Source organism: Cebus imitator, unplaced genomic scaffold (genome assembly GCF_001604975.1).
Source record: "Cebus imitator isolate Cc_AM_T3 unplaced genomic scaffold, Cebus_imitator-1.0 Scaffold487, whole genome shotgun sequence".
NCBI classification, from domain to species: Eukaryota; Metazoa; Chordata; class Mammalia; order Primates; family Cebidae; genus Cebus; species Cebus imitator.
In genome coordinates this window covers 197951-199046 of record NW_016107802.1, presented here as the reverse complement: position 1 = coordinate 199046, position 1096 = coordinate 197951, and the positions used below count along the sequence as shown (strand labels likewise).

At 54.9% G+C, this 1096-nt stretch overlaps 1 protein-coding gene across 2 annotated transcripts in view; it reads right to left on the bottom strand.

Annotated features, from left to right (window-relative positions):
- Positions 1-6: 6 nt before the first annotated feature.
- UCN3 (urocortin 3) overlaps positions 7-1096 on the bottom strand; it is an 8674-nt gene continuing 7584 nt past the window's right edge. The window contains exons 1-2 of one of the 2 annotated variants that reach the window (XM_017513217.2): positions 816-847; positions 7-526 (exon numbers count right to left, since the gene is read on the bottom strand). In XM_017513217.2, the coding sequence (XP_017368706.1) occupies positions 35-520 (486 nt within the window). In that variant the 5' untranslated portion in view covers positions 521-526; positions 816-847 and the 3' untranslated portion in view covers positions 7-34. Of the gene's footprint in view, positions 527-815; positions 848-1096 lie in introns of those variants that run through there. The other variant, XM_037732995.1, reaches the window with a different exon arrangement.

The window sequence follows — 1096 nt, the reverse complement described above, 5'->3', positions numbered from 1 at the left end:
TCCTTGATGCCTCCCTCCTGTCTGGCTTCTGCCTCTACTTCTTCCTCCCAATCTGTGCCATCAGGTGGGCGTTGGCAGCGGCCTGGGCACGCAGGTTCTTGGCCTTGGCGATGCTGAAGAGGTGGTTCATGAGGTTGGTGGGGACGTCGAGGGACAGGGTGAACTTGGTGCGCTGGGGACTCTTGGCTGTGTCCTGGTGTGCCTTTCCCCTGGGCTGTGCCTGGGACACGTATTTGTACCGGGTGCCCCCAGCTCCACCCCTGGCCCCGGAGAGGAGGAAAGTCCTTTTCCCTTTGCCCTCCTCCTCCACTCCTGAAGAGGTGTCTTGGCTGGGCAGATGATGGAAGCTCCTTTTGCTCAGCAGGGATGCGTCCTGCCCCTGGCTCTTCTCGGCCTCAGACAGGGCAGTGTTGAGGCAGCTGAAGTTGGGCTTGGCCTTGTAGAACTTGTGGGGGAGGCCTGTCCTGGGGCCCCCCAGGAGCAGCAGCAGGACCAGCAGGAAGTGGATCGGCATTGTCATCTCTCCCTGCAGCAGAAAAGAGGGACGTGGGCAGGGGCAGGGGAGGGGCTTGGTGCTCCAGAGGACCTGGATTCAAATCTAATAGGGTGTGGTTACTGTTCTCCCAGAGGGTTCTCCAAGCAGGACCCCCAGACCTGCAGCAGCAGCCCCGCCTGGAACTTCCTTAGAAATGCAAGAAATTCTCAGGTCTTTTTCCAGAATGAGTAAATCAAAAGCTCTGGGGCCCAGCTGCCTGTGTTGTAACAAACCTGCAGATGATCTCAATGATCACTGAAGTGTGACAACTATTTGTTACCTTATTAGTATTTATGGGTTTTATTTAATTCAGCTCTGCAGGCAGCCACTGCCCCTGTAAAGTGAATAACTAACATACTAAGTAAGCATTTAGCAGCCTACTGTGGTTGATTTTAACGGCAGGTGAATTTTTTGTTCCTTCATCATTGGCAAGGCTGACTGTATATATCCCTGTTGCTTAAAGACCATGGCTGAGGCCGGGCGCGGTGGCTCAAGCCTGTAATCCCAGCACTTTGGGAGGCCGAGGTGGGTGGATCACGAGGTCAAGAGATCGAGACCATC